Source organism: Diospyros lotus, chromosome 4, assembly GCF_014633365.1.
Source record: "Diospyros lotus cultivar Yz01 chromosome 4, ASM1463336v1, whole genome shotgun sequence".
NCBI lineage: Eukaryota > Viridiplantae > Streptophyta > Magnoliopsida > Ericales > Ebenaceae > Diospyros > Diospyros lotus.
The window spans coordinates 23,039,504-23,060,092 of record NC_068341.1 but is presented as its reverse complement, the minus strand read 5'-3'; the positions used below and the strand labels follow the sequence as shown (position 1 = coordinate 23,060,092).

The following is a 20,589-nucleotide window of genomic DNA, read 5'->3' as shown; positions in this document are numbered from 1 at the left end:
AGTTGCGTAAGAACGCTTCTCACCACGTGGCACGGAAAGAAGACGGCAACAAATTGCGTGCGGCGACCTGCGCGAAATCAAAATTGCCTTTACCTCGCCCACCACCAATTCATCCCCAGTCCCACCAGAGAGACCGTGAAAAGTGAAAAGACAAAATATTATATATATATATATATATATAACCCAAAATCAGGGAGGAAGGACACTGTTCACTGCTATCCATTTGGAACGTCACATCAAAAGATCAAATAAAGAAGAACAGAAACAGCCGCAGCATCGAAGATGAGAGGAGGCCTAAGCATACAGCCAATTAGAACAAGGAACCCACCACCACCAAGTACGACAGCCCAACGATATTATCCACACAGAAATATCATGATATCCCCTCCCAATTTTCCTTCTTCATCCAAAGCCCAATTCAATTATGTACCATAAATATAAAGCATAATATTCTTAGATAGATCATCTTCCGAGTTCTGTGGGTGGCTGGCATGGCGCGTTGTGGCTCATGCCACTTGTTCATCGTCGACATGAATCGGCCTGTTGCCGCTGGATCATTGACAAGTATCCAGCTTTCTTCTCTCAGGTTTCATCACTTCAGCAGAGCCGGCAAGATTTCTGGGTTCAAGGACCGGACGTCGGAACGGCGTCGCCTGGGGTTCGTCGTCAGTGCGGAGCTCTCGAAGGCCGTGAGCATCGGTTTGGACTCCAAGGTGATGCGTTTATTATTGCCCGTATGTGTAGTCGTAGAGAGGGTGTTTGATGAAATGGCTGTGAGGGTTACTTGAATTTTGAGAAGAGGGATGTGGATTGGATCATTGAGAAATGGGTTTGATTTGGTTTGTTTTCTTTGATCTTAGTGCACGAAATATAATAAATTTACGATGAGTTTTGCTAGATAGGCTCATTTTGAGCCAATTCTGTCACTTCTGTGTCAAGTCCAAAAAACTGTTCTATCAACGGGGACTCAGGGGAACTAGAGCTCTGGGACTTGGTATGTTGATACTACCTCTTGTAACTGATGCATCTCTGTTAGATTGAAGATCTTGGGGAAGCTCAGTGGTCGCTCTAACTTGTTTAATGAAGTATCTGATTATCCTCATTCATTCATGAATTTTCTTTTTCCGGTAGTATCCTCATTCACTCGTAACTTTTCATTTTTAAGGGATGAAGAAACACATGTTATTGAATTGATTTTTAATTCTTAGAGCACAATTTATTTTTAAGTTGCTTGTTAAATTCATAATTCTTAGAAAGATGTGTATAAGTTTTGTGGCACTGTCACTAATTTACTTCTTGATCTAGATCCAATCCTTCAAGTTTGTGTTTGACTTATTGTTGTCTAGCTTTACTTTTCCACCGCTGCTTCTCTGCCAATTGATGCTGATTCTTTCATTTTACTTTTTTTTTTTATTAAATACAACAATAACCAACCGAATCGCTATCCCACTAGATCCAGTCGTTACATGGACTCTAGTTTGCCAAACATCTCTGGATATGACCATATTTTTGGTAAGGCTATCATGACCCATGTCATGCCTGAGAGTTTCCCACCAAGTTTTCTTGGTCTTTGTATACTCTTTTATTACAAAGTTTTTGCATGCCATCCACTTTTCTAACAAGAATATCATTTCAGCTTCTTCTCACATGACCAATCATCTTAGTCATGTCTCACCTATCTCATCTTCTATAGGAACCATTTTGACCTTATTATAAGTAGTCTCATTTCTAATTTTGTCCTTTCTTACTACACATTCACCATAACATCCCCATGTTGTTATATTCATATTCTGCATCTATTTATGTGTTGTATAATAGAGCTAGTTTCATAACTGTTTGATAAAACTTCTCTTTTAGCTTTAAAGGAATTTTACAATCTCATAAAACACTAGAAGCATTTCTCTGTTTTAAGCATCTTGTATTAATTCTATGAGTAACATTCTCAATAATCTTCTCATCTATCTTTTTAATAGTATATTTAGAAAGAGAAGCTCAAAAAAAAAAAGGGTTGAACCCTAGAAGACATCTAAAACTACTTACAAATTAACATCCAAAAGAGAGACAAAAATCAATTAAAGGATAAGGAAGAATTCTACCTCATTTTCAAAAATAGAAAAATAAGAACATTCTCTTAATGAAGTGAACCTATCTCTTAGCCCTTCAAAAGTCTATAATCATGCTCCTTCTAGATGAAACACAAGGTACAAAGGAAATGGTCTTCTAGGTTCATTTCAACCTCCTACCTATTAGGGCAGGCTTGGCCCCAGGTGCAAAACTTCCAAAATAATAGCCGATCTAACCTACATCTGATCTAAAACTAAGAAGAAAAGTTTCCAAATCTCCCAGGCCATTACATGATGCAACAAAAATTGATAAATGGCCCACTATCCCTTTTTTCATATATAACACCAATCCATCACCACTTGGCAGAACATTCTTCTTAGAATATCATAAAAAACAACTCAAGGGAAGTTTCCCAAGCAAAAATGCTAACTAAAATGGGCTTTCAATCTCCACAAGGCTTTTTCAAGGGCAGCTTATCTGAACCTAAAAAGGTGAGCCAACAGTGTTGGTCTCCTCTTTTATATTTAAGCCAAACTGAACTGTCCTCTGCCTTGTCTGTCTTCTAATTTTCAATGGTTTATTTATTTATTTTCTTTTTTCTCCTTGTTCCAGTATTACTGGTTTCTGTCTTTATTTTCCCTTTTTACTACATAATTGGCTACTCTCATGGAGAGCCTTGTTAGAGAAGATGATAAACTTTATAGTTCTGGGACAGCTGTCAGAATTATTTACTGATACCGGTGTATTTGAAATTTGAAGACTTTTGAGTCACATGATCAATCACAGTTGCCATGGATTGGTCCATTTCCTGGGGATGTTGCAGAACTTGAGGCTTATTGTAGAATCTTCAGAGCAGCTGAACGACTACATAATGCATTAATGGAGACATTATGCAATCCATTGACAGGAGAATGTTATGTCTCCTACAGTTTCTCTTCAGAAGAAAAACCAGTGTTGGAAGATAAAATAGTGTCTGTTCTTGGTTGCATGGTATGTCTCCTGAACAAAGGAAAGGAGGATGTTCTTTCTGGAAGATCCTCCATCTCAAGATTTCAGGTTGCAGATGTAAATGAAAGAGAGGATAGCCTTCCTCCACTTGCCATTTTCAGAGGTGAGATGAAAAGATATTGTGAGAGCTTACATGTTGCTCTTGAAAACTACTTGACTCCTGCTGATGGTCGAAGCTTAAATGTATGGAGGAAACTGCAAAGGCTAAAGAGTGTTTGTTATGATTCTGGCTTTCCCCGTGGGGATGGTGATCCCTGTCATATGCTGTTTGCCAATTGGAGTCCTGTTTATATATCCACCTCAAAAGAAAATATAGAAACCACAGGTTCCGAGGTTGCTTTTTGGAGTGGTAGCCAAGTCACAGAAGAAGGTCTGAAATGGCTTATGGAGAAAGGATTTAAAACTATTGTTGATCTTAGAGCAGAAACTGTTAAAGATCCCTTCTATGAAACAGAATTAGATGATGTTATTTTGTCAGGAAAAGTTGAACTGGTTAAACTACCTATTGAAGTTGGGACTGCACCTTCCATGGATCAGGTTGAGAAGTTTTCAGCCATAGTGTCAAATTCAAGGAAGAAGCCTATATATCTACATAGTAGAGAAGGAGCCCGGAGAACTTCCGCCATGGTTTCTAGATGGAGGCAGTATGCATTGCGGTATGCATCACAGCATGTATCCAACCGTGAAACTAGTCAAGCTGATGCTACCTCAGAGAATGAAGGAAGAATGGATGAATTTAACGCATCAAAGTCGGAACATTATGCCAGCTTTTATGATGAAAATGGATCGCTTCCAGAAAAGTTAAACTCGACTCGTAATTCTGTTGGAAAAAGTCTCAATCATGACTCTCTGGCCATGGAAAACAAAGATGATAACTGCAACGGGACATTTAATGGAGTTGCCTCTCACGAAGGGACTACATCAATAAAATCAGTTGACAATGATGAAATTGGATATTTAACTGATTTCTGTAGTGATATCGATCCTCTTAAATCCCAGATACCTCCATGCGACATTTTCTCCAGAAAAGAGATGTCTACTTTTTTCAGAACTAAGAAGATCTCACCTCCCACTTACTTGCATTACCAACCAAGAAAATTGAAGACATGGTATCATCCAATGGAGACTTGTAATGGGACAGTACAGAGGAGTGAAGCCATTAGGGCAAGCCCTGAATCAAGCCTCATGGAAACAGGACATGCAAATGGAGTAGCAAGCACTAAGAATCCAAGTTTGAAGGCTCAAAATCCTCCAGTTAGCAATGGAACTGTCCTGGGTGATAATTACCCTTCATATGGTCCTACTCTGAATGGACTTGGAAAAGCCGGAACATATCCCATTAATATTGTAGATAATCCTGTAATTTTGAGAAATGAGAAAGATAAGAATGCTGTCTCTATTATGGAGGGTCACAGGAGTAAGGCCTTCATAGATTCAGAAGATGATGATTCAGGGACGGTTGAAGGAAATATGTGTGCCTCTGCAACTGGTGTTGTGCGGGTGCAATCAAGAAAGAAAGCAGAGATGTTCTTGATTCGCACTGATGGCATCTCGTGTTCCAGAGAAAAGGTGACAGAGTCTTCCTTGGCTTTCACTCATCCTAGCACCCAGCAACAGATGCTTATGTGGAAATCTCCACCGAAGACTGTCCTACTGTTGAAAAAGCTGGGCCAAGAGCTCATGGAAGAAGCTAAAGAGGTAGCATCTAATATCTTGCTAACAGAAAATCAAATGGATACTTCTCTTAATTATAATCTACTGCACTATTTTTTTTCTATGCTAGTAACTGGTTTTGCACTTAAGTTGATGAGTACTAGGAACATTTAGAAGGAAGATTTGTATGTATCCATGGATGAACATAAAAGCAAAAGAATGGGAATTAGTAAATTACTTGATTAAAAAAGATGTGTTTAGCTTGTGATAAAATCTGTTGCATTTTTAATTAACCTTTGACATGTTATACATGTGGTTTTTGGATTATCTTTTGACTGTATCATAAAGAACTAAAAGTTTGGCGATGCATCTTTTTTATGTACAACCTCAATGTTAGCCTTCTTTTAATAAGCAGCTCAACATTATTTTCCTTTCTTTCTGAACAGGTCTTAGTAACAGCATGCATGCCTGCCAAAAAAAAACATGCTGCCACATGAATTGTATGAAACATCATCTGAAAATCATACATAGAATCTTGGGGCTTGAACAGATCAGTTTGCTAGAGTGTATCTCAAGACATGGTTATTGTTGATCCTTGGCAAACATTGCAGATAGGTGTGTCTCATTTTGAGACCTGTTGACATTTGGACTAATAGGAGTAAATGGAGGCTAGGAAGCATGTATACATGCATTGAGAAATAGAGATGACACAACACCAGCTTGACAATAAACCAGTCTAATAAATCAGAGAATAGGATGCACATCTTTGTTGCTGTTAGGACACTGACAAATATTAGCAAAATTGTTTGAGGAAATTGAAGCAAGAACTCAGAATAAGCTAATGAGGTAACATGCGGATATCTTGCTAGAATCAGAGCAGTTTTTCTCTAAGTTATAATCTAATCTTGATGCTTCCATCAGGAGTCCGTGACAATATTTTGGAGGAATTATTGTGTCCATTATTTTACTTTACTTTTGACATGTTATATACACAAATTTTATTAATCTTTTCTACTTGTTCTTTTGCCTTTACATTAGAAATTTTGTTAGGGTTTAAGGTACAAATCTTTTGATAATTCTTTCCTATTGCATTTGTAATATGTTTTGTTTAGTCTCTTATGAAATGAGATGTCATGTACCTAGGCTAGGAGGAGTTGTACCATGGGTGCTAGGTTGAGGAGGGGTTGTACCTTGGTGGTTATAACAAATTTGTTCTAGAAGGTAGAAAGGACCAGGACATTGTACAGGAGAATCAATTAATTGTTGTACTTGGTATATAAGGCTTGATTTAGCCTTATTTGGGCATGAAATATCAATTGAAACTTTCCAGAATTTCTCCAAAACATTCTTTCTCTCTCTCGATCTTTCTCTTTCTCGCTTTCTTTGTTCTTCGAATTCTTTGTATACTTCTTTTCAATTCCCCCCTTAATTTCTTATCCAAGTCTCACTGAAACTGTGAGAAATTCATTGCCAAACTCAGAGGTCTGACAATATTGGTATCAAAGCACCTCCTTGGCCGACAAGCTTCCGGCGATTAGAGGTTGGGTCCAATCGAAATCATGAAGCGATCACTTCTTTGGACCAAAAAATGGAGAACTCAATAGGAGGATTGGAAATGAAGCTCGATGTGGCGATCGCCTAGATGCGAACTTAAATTGGTTGTCAAATAGGTGGACTATGAGAGGAAGTTGGGAGTCAGATTCGGAAGCAGCTACAGAGTTTATGGTGATGTTCACCGGTCAAAACTCGATAAGACTCCTAGGGAGAGATCAAAAGCGATATTATCGGGGGTTGGGGAGACCCATCGAGCTATTGGGACCTCTAAGTTTGGGGAAGAGCCGACAGTGAATAGGGAGAATATGTTTGAAAGGGGGTAGGAAGTGCAGGCTGCCCAAAATCAATCATGTTTTCCTCTACTAAAAATGGAGATTCCCCTATTTGATGGTCTTTAAGTCCAAGGTGGTGGGTAAGGAGGCGAGAAAGAATGTTTAGTTTGTACAATATATAGGACCAACAGAAGGTGACTATGGCTACGCCTACCTTAACGATGTAGGGGATGCTTGGTTCTAGGGTTAGGGAGAGCTATCAATGGGTTGAATTTGTGGAAGATTTGTGTGAAAGGTTTGGTGATAGGAATATGATGGATATAGTTGAGGAATTCAATAAGTTAAGATAAGAGGGAACAATATAGAACTATCAACTGAGGTTTGAAGAGCTGAAGTCACTAATGATTAACCACAACCCCCATCTAACCGAGGCTTATTTCGTCTCAAGCTTCTTTAGTGGCTTGAGTGAGGAATTAAGACCCGTGGTTAAGATGCTACAGCCAAAAAACCATAAACAAGCAACCGAAAGTGCTAAGTTACAAGAATTAATAGTGGAGGCCCTAATAAAAAAGCAGAGGCTGCAGGCATAGGGGATAAATTCTAGTGCCCAACAGCAAGGAGGTCCCTAAATTCAACCCAAGTTCGAGAGGTTAGATAGTCCCAACAATTGTCACCCCCATGCAGTCACAAGGGGGAAAACTCATGGAGCAAAGGAGGTAAGCCGGATTATGCTTTCAGTGTGGGGGAAAATATTCCCCCGATCACCAGTGCAAGAGACAACTGCTTTTGTTGGAAGGGGAGGAAGATGAAATGGAAGCAAAGGAGGAGATGCTTGCATTTCAAGGTGAATCTGAAGCTGAGGATAATGGAGAGATTTTTCTGCTTGCGTTGAAAGGGCTGACCAATAGTAAGTTAATTATGGTGGAAGGGAGGATACCTGACTGCAAATTGATGGTCTTAATTGATAGCGGGAGTACCCACAATTTTTTGGATGAAGGCACGACAAGGAGAATGGGTTGTAAATTGACCAACACTCACCCCTTTTTAGTAACCATGGACAATGGTAGCAGGGTAGTGAGCAAATCTACATGTGTTGGGTTTTGTTGAGAGATGCAAGGAGAGGAGTTTGAGGCTGACTTAAGATTGTTAAAGTTGGGTGGGTGTGGCATAGTATTGAGAGTGGATTGGATGAAGAATGTGAGCCCCATAATTTTCAATTTCAACAAGATGGAGGAGACATTTGAAAAGGATGGCAAGAAAATGACCTTGATAGGCAGCTTGGAAATACGTGCATGCAAGATGATCACGAGGAAGAGGTTACAAAAGATACTTAAGAACAAGCTGTTCCAAGTGGCACATCCATTCTCTATTCAAGCCATGGAGTATTCAGGGGAAAATAAGGAACAAGGAGGAGAGCTCATGTTAATGGTCAACATCCCATTTCAACCCAACTTAAAGGTACAAGAGCTTGATTCTCTTAATATATTGTTAGTTGAGTTTGAGGACTTATTTGTAGAGCCCAATTCCCTACCACCTACAAGATCCCTTGACCATACCATTCCACTTAAACCCAACTCTGAACCTGTCAACATACGATCTTACTGATACCCCCTACTCTAAAAGACTGAGATTGAGAAAATGGTAAAGGAAATGCTTCAAAAATCCATCATTAGACCAAGCCTTAGCCCTTTTGCTTCACCTGCATTGCTTGTTAAAAAGGACAGGTCCTGGTGGTTCTGTGTTGATTATCGTCAACTCAACGCCATCACAGTCAAGAGCAAGTTTCCCATTCCCATCATAGATGACCTATTGGATGAATTAAAGAATGCCACGATATTCTCCAAATTAGACCTTCGATCGAGTTACCATCAAATTAGAATGAGCCCCGAGGACATACCCAAAACTGCATTTAAAACACACTACGGGCATTTTGAATTCATAGTGATGCCCTTTGGCTTTACCAATGCCCTAACCACATTTCAAGCCCTAATGAACCAAATCTTTGCCCTTTATCTTTGATATTTCATCCTAATATTTTTTGATAATATCCTAGTTTACAGCCCTTCTTTTTCCAAACATATTGAGCACCTAAGAGTTACATTTGAATCCCTTAGGCTCAACCAATTATATGTTAAAAGGTTAAAATGTGCCTTTTTCCACAGGTAGGTTGAATATCTAGGGCATATCATTTCCAGTTCAGGGGTCAGCATAGATTCGAAGAAGGTGGCTGCCATGACTTCTTGGCTAAGATATACCTCTATAAAAGCCTTAAGAGGATTCCTTTGACTCACAAGCTACTATAGAAGGTTTGTGAAGGATTATGGAATAATTAGTAAGCCACCCATAGAGCTATTAAAGAAGGGGAATTTTCATTAGAATCCTAAGGCTGAAGAAGCCTTTATACGACTAAAAAGAGCAATGGAAGAGGTTCCTGAGTTGGTCCTACCAGATTTTAGTAAACCGTTTGTGTTGGAAACTGATGCGAGTGACATGGGAATAGGGGCTGTATTAATGCAAGAGAGCAGACCACTGGCTTTCATTAGTCAACCATTAGCCCCTAGGCACTAAGGTCTGAGCACGTTTGATAAAGAGTTGTTGGCCGTATTAACTGTTACAGAAAAATGGCGATATTACCCCAAAGGAAATCAGTTTGTTATAAAAACTTATCACGAGAACTTAAAATTTTTGCTACAGCAAAAGCTACACATGCAATTGCAGAGGAAAGGAATGACCAAGCTCATGGGACTGGATTATGTCATACAATACAAGAAGGTGTCACGGCTGGTCCGAGACAATGGTCGGCTTTCTAATTCCGATAGGTTAGAAAGCTTAAAGTAGCGCAAGAACAGAGAGGTAGAAGGGGGAAGGATACGTTAGAGAGAGAGACATAGAGAGAGAGAGATTGGGAGAGAGTTTCCGTAATCAATTCATTCATAATCCCCCAAGATAACCTTTGGAAGAATATATACCCAGCCGTGGGAGATAGGTCCGCTGTAGCAGATCCCACTCCCTAATTCTGTTACAACCAACCTTTTTGTCTTTTTCCTAGCCACTATGTGTGGGGCCTAGGGCTAACAACTTCTTAACAGAAAATGACAGCACACAATCTAACAATTACAGCAGCAAAAAGAAATAACATGAAGTTACAGTAATAAGGAAATACAAAATAGGTAAATGGAATCCTTCTCGTGACAGAAGGGGAAGGAGAATGTGGCAGCTAATGCATTGTCTCGTTGTTTTGAAGAAGGAGAATCTGCCGCCATTACTTCATTAATTCCTAATTGGTATCAGGAAATAACAGCAAGCTATGAAGGGGATGAGTGGACTAAAGAGCTACTAGAGCAATTAGTTATTGACCCTTCCAGCAAACAAGGGTTCACACTAACTAATGGGCTACTAAGGTACCGAGGTAGGTTGATAGTTGGGGGATGCGATCAACTCAAAAATAGGATTCTGCAATCCTTGCATGGATCCCCTTAGGAGGACATTCAGGGATGCAAAACACCTACCACAAGATGAAACGGATTTACTATTGACCTAGGATAAAGCAATTTGTAATGGAATTTGTTATAGCGTGTGATGTGGAGAGAATTGTTGAAATCTTTGGGAATTAAGCTTCACATCTCCACTGCTTATCACCTCCAAACAAATGGACAAACAGAGAGAGTTAACCAATGCCTCGAAACCTACCTGCGCTGCCTCTATTTCCTCTAACCCAAGGGTTGGCCCAGTGGTGGTACAATTCCTGCTAGCACAGCTTGATAAAAATGTCACCCTTCGAGGCTATGTATGGATACAAACCTCTACTCCTACTAGCCATTGTTGGGCCAACCATGGTGGGAGCTGTAGATACTTTTCTATAGTAGAGGCAACAGATCCTAGAAATCCTAAAGGAGTTGTCAACTACAAAACATCGCATGAAGCAGTTTGCAGATAGGAATGAAAGGGAGTTCACGGTGGGGATCTAATCTATTTAAAGCTGAAGCACACTCATCAGAAGGCTCTTTCAAAGGGGCAGGTCACTAACTCAGCCCCAAGTTTTATGGACCATTCCCTGTTACGACCAGATTTGGGAAGCTTGCCTATCAACTCCAATTACCAGATGATTGCCAAATTCATCCCGTATTTCATGTGTTCATGCTTAAGGGATCAATAGCACACAAAAAGTCAATCCTTACCTTCTTTCCTTAAAGACACCAATCCTATTGAGGAACCAGTGGCTATAATCGATCAAAGGATCGTCTACAAGCTACGGGCTTCCTTGACTCAAGTTTTGGTGAAATGATCCCACCTCCACCTGGATAACAACACCTGGGAGTAATTACTAGACCTCAAGCAATTCCCTTGTGCTACCTAGGTTCTTAGCATTTCTTGAGGATAAGAAAACTTTTAAGGGAGGGGGAATTGTCATGTACCTAGGCTAGGAGGAGTTGTACCATGGGTGCTAGGCTGAGGAGGGGTTGTACCTTGGTGGTTATTACAAATTTGTTCTAGAAGGTAGAGAGGGCCAGGCCATTGTACGAGAGAATCAATTAGTTGTTGTACTTGATATATAAGGCTTGATTTAGCCTTATTAGGGCATGAAATATCAATAGAAACTTTCCAGAATTTCTCCCAAACTCTCTCTCTCTCTCTCTCTCTCGATCTCTCTCTTTCTCACTTTCTCTATTCTTCTAATTCTCCCTATACTGTCACAACTATGCTGTTTTAATTTCTTTTTTTTTCCCTTACTGCTTGTTGTTAGGACTTTTGTTGCATTTCTATTAGTATTGTATTTCAATTTCCAGCTATTAATTTGTTAGAATCAAAGGGCCACGTGAGAGGCTCTAGGAAAAGGACAAAAGATATGGTTGTAACCGCTCAATGGGGAGCAATCTGCTGCATCCGCACCCACCCAAGTAAGTATATCAGCTCCCCCATCTTTGTGGGAGATCCATTGAAGAATCAATAGAACAGTTTCCAAATTATCCTCCCCCAGCGTTCTCTCTTCTTTCTCTATATATTCTCTCTCTTCTCTTTTCCTCCCTCTCAACATTCTTCCTTAGCTCCGTTCAATTCTGGAATCTCACTGGTTCCAGGCAACATCATTGTCACATCGTGACAATTTGGTATCCGAGCTCAACCCCGGCCTGGATTGTTGCTAGCTCATGGCGGAAGGTACTCGCATGAAAAACATGGAGACTCAGCTGCAACAAGTCAGCTCATCCATGTCTGAAGTCCAGAGACGAGTCGACCAACTCGAGCTGGGAAATGGTCATAACCATGAAGCGATTATGGCGATCGATCAAAAGTTGGATGGTACGCTGGTTCAAATGTGAGAAGAGATAGCGCAAATGAGGGAAGAACTGGGTAACCAACTTCAACAGTTTATGTTGATGTTCACATGGCAAAACCTAGTTAATATGGCCCCTGAATTCCTTCCTCGAGATAGAATTGAACCTCTGTTACGACACAACAGGGGTCATATCAGGCCTGTAACTTCTGATGTGGGGAGTGGCTAGGATGATGAGGTGGGGATAATGCAGGATAGGGGTCATGGAGAGCAGGGACAACGCTAACAAACGGGGTTCCCCATGCCTCGGATGGAGATACCCGTTTGGTCAACCCTCGTTGGTGGGTGAGGAAGTGCAAGAGGATGTTTGAATGGTATGACATACCAGAGGGTAGACGGGTGTCCCTAGCGGCTGCTTATTTTGATGATGTAGTCGATGCTTGGTACCAAGGTTGGACTAATGTGAGGGGCAACCTACGTGGGGTGAGTTCACTGAAAAACTATGTGAAAGGTTCAGGGAGAGAAGTATGTCGGACATTGTTGAAGAATTTAACAAACTAAGGCAGGTGGGAAAGCTGAAAACCTACTTGAAGAGGTTTGAAGAGCTCCGGTCTCTTATGAGCAGCCAAGACCCACACCTATCGGAGGCCTATTTTGTGTCCAGTTTCCTGAGTGGCCTAAGTGATGATCTAAGACCAGTGGTCAAAATGATCAGGCCTAGAACGGTAGAACAGGCAGTGGAAAGTGCTAGGCTACAAGAAATGGTGGTGGAAGCCTTGATGAAAAAACAGAGGCAACAAGCTAAGACTATGACAGGAGAGGTGTCCCACTCAAGCGGCAGAGGAGTGAACCGGGAGTGGATAGGGGGAAATTTCGTGGTCAGACCATAGGGGATGCCTCAATCAACAGGCCGGAACATGGACCAGAGGAGGCAATCTGGATTGTGCTTCAGATGTGGGGATAAGTATTTTCCGGGACACCAATGTAGGAGACAAATACTGCTTCTAGAGGGCAGTTCAAGGGAGGTAAGAGTAGAAAAAGGAGAGGAAATCGAAGAATATGAGGATTCTGGAGGTGAGGACAATGGTGAGACATCGCTCCACGCACTGAAAGGGGTGACCAACAATTAGATAATTAAAGTAGAAGGTAGAGTGAAGGATAAGAGCTTGTTAATTTTGATAGATAGCGAAAGCACCCACAGCTTCCTTGATGAGGATATGGCCAGAAACTTGAAGTGCCCACTCTATAACACTCAACCATTGAGTGTGACAGTGGCTAATGGGGGCAAGGTGCTAAGCAACTCAGCTTGCTTCGGGTTTAAATGGGATATGCAAGGAGAAGGGTTTGAGGTAGATCTTAGGCTGATGCAATTGGGTGGTTGTGATGTGGTCCTTGGGGTTGATTGGATGAAAGGGGTGAGCCCCATAAGTTTTGACTTCAATCGAATGGAGGTTTCATTTGATAAAGGAGGGAAAAGGATGACACTAAAAAGGGGAAGAGAAACTGGCACTTGTAAGATGATAACCGGGAAGAGGTTGCACAAAGCCCTTAGGAACAACTGGAATAAGCTCACTCAGCTGTTCTCAATTGTAGCTACAGAAGAAAGACTGGAGAAGGTGGTGATGGGGGAGCTCAACCCGTTAGCTAGCAGTCCTCATGGAAGGAAAGGCCAGGTATACTCTCAGCACCTTATTGATAAACTGCTGTTGGAATTTGGGGACCTCTTTGTTGAGCCTAAAACGCTACCACCCACCTGTAACCTTAACCACTCCATCAACCTTAAGCCAAATTCTGAACCTGTAAATATTAGAGCTTACAAGTACTCTCCCACCCAGAAGTCAGAAATTGAAAAAATGGTGAGGGAGATGTTGAACCAATCCTTCATAAGGCCGAGCCATTCCCCATTCGCCTCACCAGTACTCCTAGTTAAGAAGAAGGATGGTTCTTGGTGATTTTGTGTGGACTACTGCCAGTTAAACGCCATAACCATAAAAGATAAATTTCCCATACCCCTAGTAGAAGATCTAATGGATGAATTGAACAATGCCACAATTTTTTCCAAGCTGTACCTTCGGTCAGGTTACCACCAGATTAAAATGAAGTCGGAAGATGTTCATAAAACTGCCTTTAGGACCCACCATGGACACTTCGAGTTCCTTGTGATGCCCTTTGGGCTCACTAATGCCCCGGCCACTTTTCAATCACTCATGAATCGAATATTTGAACCTTACTTGCGAAAATTCATACTAGTGTTCTTTGATGACATTCTTGCTTATAGCCCAACCTTGGACCAGCGTTTGAAACACTTGAGAACTACCTTAGAGGTCCTCCGATCCAACCAGCTTTTCATCAAAAGGTCTAAATGCTCATTTGACCAAGAACAGGTAGAATATTTGGGTCACTTGATATTTGGAGAGGGGGTCAAAATAGATCCCAAGAAGATAGATGCCATGGTCAACTAGCCTAAGCCCACAACCTTGAAAGCATTGAGAGGGTTCCTTGGGTTAACCGGCTATTATAGGAGGTTTGTAAAGGGATATGGGGTGAGGAGCAGACCATTGATGGAACTTTTGAAGAAAGGGAACTTCAAGTGGGGAGAGGAAGCCGATGAAGCCTTTCAGAAACTTAGGGAAGCAATGAGTGCAGTCCCAACCTTAGGATTGCCAGATTTCAGTGAACGAAATACTGGAAACGGACGCTTGTGGGGTTGGCATTGGGGCAGTGTTAGTTCAGAAGGGCAAACCATTGGCATTTTTGAGCCAAGCCTTAGGCCCGAGGCATTTGGGGTTGAGTATTTACGAAAAGGAATTCCTAGCAGTTCTATTGGCTGTGGAGAAATGGCGGCACTACTTGGAAGGAGGTAGATTCATTATTAAAACTGACCATGAAAGCCTTAAGTTTTTGTTACAACAAAAGTTACATACTCAGCAACAAAAAAGGGGTATGGCCAAATTGATGGGGCTTGATTACTTGATACAGTATAGGCGGGGCAAAGAAAATGTGGCTGCCGATTCATTGTCTAGGTGCCAAGAGGAAGGTAGTTCTTTAGCAATCACTGCTGTGGTGCCAGAATGGTGCCAAGAAGTTATTGATAGCTATGCCAATGATGAAAAGATGAGGAGGACACTAGAAGAAGTTGTAGTGGAACCTGCTGGGGTCGACGGTTACACCATATCTGATGGAATGCTGAGGTTTAAAGGCAAGATTGTAATCAGTGATGGAGGAAACCTCAAACAGAAAATATTGCAAACTCTACTTGCATCACCAGTGGGGGGGCATTCTGGTATCCAAAACACCTATCTCAGGATTAAATAGATATTCTATTGGCCCAACCTCAGAAGAGATGTCAAACAGTTTGTGCTAGCATGTGACATATGTAAGAGGTATAAGCTGGAGAATGTGTCCTACTCGGGTCTGTTGCAGCCCCTTCCAATACCGGACAGAGCTTGGACTAGTGTGGCCATGGATTTTGTCGAAGCAATGCCCAAGTCAGAAGGAAAAGATAGTGTGATGGTGGTGGTGGACCAGTTTACAAAATTTGTTCAGTTTATCGGGTTAGCTCATCCTTGCACAGCCAAGGAAGTAGCTAGAGTGTTTATGGACAGAGTGGTCACTCAGTATGGAGTACCAAACATCATTATTTCGGATCGGGACAAAGTGTTTACAAGCCATTTCTGGCGGGAACTAATGGGATCTATGAGAATTAAACTTAATATGTCGACAGCTTACCATCCACAAACGAATGGACAAACGGAGAGAGTTAACAAGTGCTGGAAACTTACTTAAGGTGCATGTGTATTAGGCAACCTAAACATTGGCATAGGTGGCTAGCCTTGGCTCAATGGTGGTATAATTCCACACACCACACTTCCCTAAAAATGTCCCCCTTTGAGGCACTTTATGGGTGTAAACCCCCGATATTACCAACTGTAGGAGGACCATTTACGGAATTATCGATGGAGGAATACTTGCAGCAGAGGAGAGAGGTCTTGCAACAATTAAAACAGGAGTTGGCTTCAACCAGGAATAAAATGAAGCAATTTGCAGACTGGAAGAGAAGCGACAGAGAGTTGAAGGTGGAAGAACAGGTGTATTTGAGGCTCCGGTATCCGCATTTGAAGTCCATCAACCAAAGGCCAGTGAATAAATTGACCCCCAAGTATTTTGGCCCGTTCACTATAACGGACAAGATAAGAAAGGTGGCTTATAAACTTCTTCTACTTGAGGGAACTAAAATACACCCGGTATTTCATGTGTTCCTATTAAAGAGGGCCACTGGGGCCGAGCAGGCCAACTCAGAGTTACCTCTACTGTCGGAGGAGAAAGATGAGTAGAAAGAACCAGAAGCTATTGTGGATAGGAGGGTGGTTTACAATCAAGGAGTTCCCCTCATCCAAGTTCTGGTAAAATGGGGACCAGAAGGCACTAATGGTGACACCTGGGAGTATCTACCTAACTTGTTGCAGCGTTTCCAAGGGCTGCAAGTCTCTTGAGCATTTCTTGAGGACAAGAAAAGTCTTGGGGAGGGGGGGGGGGGGGGGGGGGGGGGGACTATGCTGTTTTAATTTCTGTTTTTTTTCCTTACTGTTTGCTGTTAGGACTCTTGTTGCATTTCTATTAGTATTGTATTTCAATTTCCAGCTGTCAATTTGTTAGAATCAAAAGGCCACGTGAGAGGCCCTAGGAAAAGGACAAAAGATATGGTTGTAACTGCTCGGTGGGGAGCAATCTGCTGCATCCGCACCCACCCAAGCGAGTATATCAGCTCTCCCAGCTTTGTGGGAGAGCCATTGAAGAATCAATAGAACAGTTTCCAAATTATCCTCCCCCAGCATTCTCTCTTCTCTCTCTGTATATTCTCTCTCTTCTCCTTTCCTCCCTCTCAACATTCTTCCTTAGCTCCGTTCAATTCTGGAATCTCACTGGTTCCAGGCAACATCATTGTCACATCGTGACATACTTCTTCTCAATTCCCCCCTTAATTTCTTATCCAAGTCTCATTGAAACTGTGAGAAATTCATTGCCAGACTTAGAGGTCTGACATAAGAACCCTAACATGTTTAGAATATTTTGAATAACAAACTAAACATTATTAACCTTCATTTTCAAGGGCATTACTAGATTGCAGTATAAATGCACAACAAATGAGATGTACATTTTGACCAAATATCTTCAGATATCAGTATTGGAACAAAATTAAGCCAAAATTCCTGAGTTTACTAGAGTGAAACTAAAGTCGCAGCTTTTTTTTTCTTTTTTTTCTTTCCTTGACGCATGATGGCAGGCAGCTGTGTCCTTTTGGGACCACTTACATGCAACTCAATAATGTTATGCAAAGCCTAAAATGATAAATTTGTACACATGACATGGACACAACTTTATGTGGACAACATTGATAGGCTAGTATTCTGTAACATTGCATTTATATTATACTTCGTGAAAAGATAATATATTATTTTTCATATTCAATATTAGTATGAATGGTGCTGGTATGAAGTCCTAATATCTGTTTCAATTTCTATTTGCTGAATTTCCAAACAAATTGGAACCTTTATTTGTTGGGATCTCTAAAATTAAAATCTATATGGGAAGGGATAATAATTGTTGATTCATATTTCTTTAATTGTAATTTGGTTCCAAAATATTTTATCTGAAATTACATAAGAGAATTGAAGGGAAAATTCCAAACCAATTTGAATCTTGGTGGTGGAGTGAAGAAATATGAGAAAAAATCAAAACCAAGAGTGCTTCTTCCTACAAGCCTCTAAATTACATGCCATGATGAAGAAAATCAAAAATGTATATTTTGACAAAAAAAGAAGCAATGAAGGCAATTACTAGGTTAAAAAAAAAAGAAAGATAAATGGGGCTCCCCAATGCACGAGGTCCTTGCTTTGCTAGGGTCAGGGGAGGGTTGTTTTTGTACATAATCTTCCCTTTACTTTTTTGCAAAGAGGTGGTTTCCACACTCATGACCTTCCAATCATAAAGGAGCAACTTTACCATTCCTGGGGGTGAACATTTGGTTATGGAGTGATTTTACAACCAAACTGAATTAACTATATTTATATAAAAACAGAAATTTTAAAAAATCAATTTAACTGAAATAATTTAAATTACTAATTAAAATAGTCAAATTTTATCCAAAATAAAGAAAGTCCAGTAAGAATTTAAGACATTTTAGTAAATGTAATTATTGTGATAGACATCAACCTAGGTTTATAGTAGTGGTAATTTCATAAATAACCTAAAACTTAGTGTTTTTTTAGAAAATAATCATATATTTTGGTCAATTCTTTTAATGCAGCTGAAAATGAATATACTCATGTTAAAACCGAAACAAAAACTAATTTTTGGCATATCAAAATTAAACCAAACCAAATTAACCAAAATTAATTGGTTCCATTCTAAACTTCAGTTCTAACTGAATATTGCTCATCCGTAACTATTGCTACCAAGGGTCATCCACAAGTTATAAAAAAATAAAGAATGGTAAAATAGTTGAACTGGATATTATATTGATAAAAGCATAAAAAATGGGAGAAAAAAGCATTTTATAATTAACAAAATTATTTAACGCAATCGTCAAATTAAAGAGGATGCTTGATGAGTGGAAAAATAGCACTCTAGATCTCATTTATAAGAACAAATGACTTGTTTAAAGTTGTTTAAATTATTGAGGGATTGAGCTAATGGGCCATATTATGAAACTTTAGGTCAGGGTGATTGTGCAAAAGATTAAGGAGAAAGACCAAGGTCATTGAAAACCAATTTTATACCTGCTGGGTCAAAAATGGAAGCTATCTACTTGTTGACGCATCTAAAGAAAGGGTTCAAAAATAAACAAAAGGATTTGCATATGATATTTATAAATTTATAGAAAGCTTATAATAGAGTTTAAAGTAATTAAAGGGTTTTAGAGAAAAAGAGACTGCTTATATAGATGTTACAAAAGACATTTATTATTAATTAGAAACATGAGTTAAGAATTCAGTTCCTCCTTTAAAGGCTTTTTCTGTTCCATTGCATCTAGTGTCTTTAAGTCTCCATGGTTGGTTTTGTCAATAGTTACACAATTCGTGGCATCCACCCCCCCCCCCCTCCCTGAACTACGTTCCAATCGTGCATATCTGATTGTGGTACAAATGCGTATTTGAATGGGGATGGACACAAATATAAAACTTTAAAGTGACTGTCAGCACCATTGGGACTGACAAGGCTGAGGGCGGAATTTAGGAGAATTTTGGTAACTAAGGAAGAGAGGGAGAGAGAGAGAGAGTGAAGGGAGAGAGAGGAGATAACAGAAAGGAGAGAGAAAATATAAAATATTCTCATTAATCATGAGGAGCATGGCTCCAGTACAATTAGCTTTATATGCTGTTAGGGACCCTTCTAGAAGGCAGCTATGACTCAGCATGCCCTAACTACCTTCCCGAGGCTCATCCAAGGCGTTACAAAATAGGATGGACCCTTCTACCCTTATATCTTGCTAGCTATGTGACAAATTCCCCCCTCTTTAAAATATTTCTTGTCCTCAAGAAATTACAAGAGTCTAGCTATACGAGGGAACTGTTTGAGCAGCTTCGGAAGGTACTCCCAAGTTGTATCATCCGGAGGCCGATTGCTCCATTGTACCTGCACTTGAATCAAGGGTAAGGACCCTTGGTAGATGACCCTCCTATCAACAATGGCCATAGGTTCAGATTCCCCTAGGCTCTCTTCCTCCACGTTTGGCGGTTCAGCACTTACCACTTCATGTGGCCCTACGGATTTCTTGAGTAAAGATACATGGAAGACTGGATGGATGCCCACTTCGTCTGGTAGCTGTAATCTATACGCAGAGCATCCTACCTTAGCCATTATTTGGAAAGGGCCGAAGTACTTAGGTCCCAGCTTAGAAGGGGGCTTGCCCGTGAACAGCTGCTGTTGAAATCTCCTTACCTTTAGGTAAACAGAATCTCCCTCTTCAAAATTCCTTTCAGTTCTCCTCCTGTCTGCTATTTGCTTCATTCGGTTGTGTGCCACCGTTAATTCTTGTTTAATTATCTGGAGGGCTTCATGTCTCTGCCTCAAGTATCTATCCAGTAGTGCATCATTGCTGGAGTGAGCTGCGGTTTGTACCCAAAGAGCGCCTCGAAAGGCGATCGTTTGAGTGAGCTGTGTAAGTTTGAATTATAGCACCATTGAGCTAAAGGCAACCATTGATTCTAGCTTTTCGGTCTAGTGAAACACACACACCATTGGTAAGCCTCCAAGCACTGATTCACTCTTTCTGTTTGTCCATCCCTCTCCGGATGGTAGGTGGTAGACATATGTAAACCAACTTCTAGTTGTTTGAACAATTCTCTCCAAAAGTTGCTAGTAAATATTTTATCCCCGTATGAGGTGATGGACAAGGGCAAGCCATGTATTTTAACCACCGAATCCAGTAATATCCTAGCCACATCAAAAGCTGTGAAGGGGTGAGCTAGGTTGAGGAAATACCCAAACTTAGTCAGCTTATCCACCAATACTAGAATAGTGCTCTTCCCTTTGGACCAGGGTAGTCCTTCCACAAAATCCATGGAAATTCTTTGCCACGCTTGGTCTGGTATCTCCAATGGCTGAAGTAAACCGGGGTAGGGAACTTGCTCGTGTTTGCATTTTTGGCTGACGGAGCAGGCTAATACATAGGCCGCCACTTCCTTCTTCATTCCCGGTCAATAGAACAGCTGTCTCACCTTGTTGCAGGTAACATTTAGCCCGGAGTGTCCTCCAATGGGGGAT

At 40.7% G+C, this 20,589-nt stretch overlaps 1 protein-coding gene across 2 annotated transcripts in view; it reads left to right on the top strand.

Annotated features, from left to right (window-relative positions):
* The first annotated feature begins 234 nt into the window (after nucleotides 1-234).
* Nucleotides 235-20,589, top strand: part of LOC127798725 (NAD kinase 2, chloroplastic) — a 41,449-nt gene continuing 21,094 nt past the window's right edge. The window contains exons 1-2 of one of the 2 annotated variants that reach the window (XM_052332284.1): nucleotides 235-713; nucleotides 2,824-4,770. In XM_052332284.1, the coding sequence (XP_052188244.1) occupies nucleotides 492-713; nucleotides 2,824-4,770 (2,169 nt within the window). In that variant the 5' untranslated portion in view covers nucleotides 235-491. The remainder of the gene's footprint in view (nucleotides 714-2,823; nucleotides 4,771-20,589) is intronic. The other variant, XM_052332285.1, reaches the window with a different exon arrangement.